At 39.1% G+C, this 1,788-nt stretch overlaps 1 protein-coding gene across 1 annotated transcript; it reads right to left on the bottom strand.

Annotated features, from left to right (window-relative positions):
* Positions 1-230: 230 nt before the first annotated feature.
* LOC107947895 (uncharacterized) lies at positions 231-1,556 on the bottom strand. Its single transcript, XM_016882398.2, has 3 exons — positions 1,464-1,556; positions 731-809; positions 231-649 (listed from the first exon to the last, which is right to left on the bottom strand). Exons 1-3 carry the CDS (start codon positions 1,554-1,556, stop codon positions 231-233), a joined length of 591 nt encoding a protein of 196 aa, XP_016737887.2.
* Between the last annotated feature and the right edge of the window lie 232 nt (positions 1,557-1,788).

Below are 1,788 nucleotides of genomic sequence, written 5' to 3'. Positions count from 1 at the left end.
TTTCAATTCAGACTCTTTTGTATTCAGCACATAAGCTAGTTAAGCTTCACAGCCTTTTCTTATACATTTCTGAGCTGACATCGAATAAATCACCAGAGGCAATCTATCTGACTCATCTGATTCAACCCAAATAATTTCACCATTTCTACATTTCAATTCAATAACTTTCTATCTATAATTTACTATAGCACCATGAGACGTCAAGCAATCCATACCGAAAGTAACATCAATCAATCAATAACATCAGTATCATAAAGGGAAAAAGTACCAGTAATAACATCGGAAGACGTCACTTCTTCGCGAGCACGGATGGCATAGGCTCTAGCCGGTGCTCGAGCTTCAAATCTAATAGCAGTTTCTTTAGTCACACCTTTACTATTCTCCATTTCCAGTATTCGTCGGGGCCTTCCTCTAAAAGCAGTATTACTAGGCCTTGCACCTTGAAATTTCTCTTTCTCTATCGTCTTTGGGCAATCTCTGATAAAATGATCTTGAGAACCGCACTTAAAACAAGCCCGATCATTCATTCTACATTCGCCGAGATGTCTTCTTCCATATTGCTTACATTCGGGTCTGTTAGACTTTACATTACCGATACTTGCCATAGAAGTAGCCTGAGATTTAAAACTGGAATGTTGTTTCCCACGATCTATATGTGAATACCCCGCTAAAACATTCAAACGGGAATACATTTCTTTAGACTTCTTGGACTAAGATGGGAATAACTTACTCATCGGTCTCTTATTCGAATCTCTAGCTTCAAGATCAACTTTCCTCTTCTCTTTATTCAATTCTTTGGCCTTACAAGCCTGTTTAACCAATATTACAAACTCTTTCAGCTTTAAGATCTCGACTAACACACGAATGTCTTCATTCAATCCATTCTCAAATCTCTTGCACATGATGACCTCGGTGGAAACACACTCCCAAGTATACTTACTCAGTCTGGAAAATTCCCGCTCATACTTTGTTACGGTCACATGACCCTATTTCAGCTCAAGAAATTCCTTTCGTTTCTGATAGATGAACTGTTGGTTAATATACTTCTTTCAAAACTCCTCTTGAAAGAAGTCCCATGTAACCCTCTCTCTCGGTACCATCGATACTAGTGTATTCCACCAATGGTATGCAAAATCTCTCAGAAGTGAGATAGCATACTTTAAACACTCATCTGGGTTCAGGACAACTCATCAAATACCCTGATTGAGTTTTCAAGCCAAAACTCGGCTTTGTCAGGATCACCATCCATATTAGCTCAGAAATCTTCAGCCCCATGTTTTCGAATCTTATCAACCCAGGGCTTATACATTCTTACAAAGTCCATACCTTGTGGGGCCAGAGAATCGGTCGAGGAATAGGTGCGGGTGGAGAAGTTAGGCATTCAGATTTGTTCAAACAAATTATGTATACCACTCATTCATCATATGGAGAAAGGCTTCCCTGCCTCCTTCTCCTTGACTAACCATAGGAAGTCTACTATCAGACGGTGTTGCCCCTTGATCGGGAGCCGGTGCATTACTTTTGACTTCATCAACCTCAACTTGATTGGGATCCATTACTATATGAAAACACAATTCAAATTTGTCAAGAGTCATTACACTATCACAATTCATTTATGGCATGTATAGCTAGACTCTTACATACGCTACATTAGTCCAAGAATCGACTAAACCGTAGCTTTGATACCACTAAATGTAACAGCCTTTACCCTTATTTGACACCAGAATAGGGTACTAGGTATTACCAGACTTAAACTCAAACAAACATTCAAAACCGAGATATAAATTT

This window comes from Gossypium hirsutum, chromosome A07 (assembly GCF_007990345.1).
Source record: "Gossypium hirsutum isolate 1008001.06 chromosome A07, Gossypium_hirsutum_v2.1, whole genome shotgun sequence".
NCBI lineage: Eukaryota > Viridiplantae > Streptophyta > Magnoliopsida > Malvales > Malvaceae > Gossypium > Gossypium hirsutum.
This window is presented reverse-complemented; position numbering and strand designations above follow the sequence as displayed.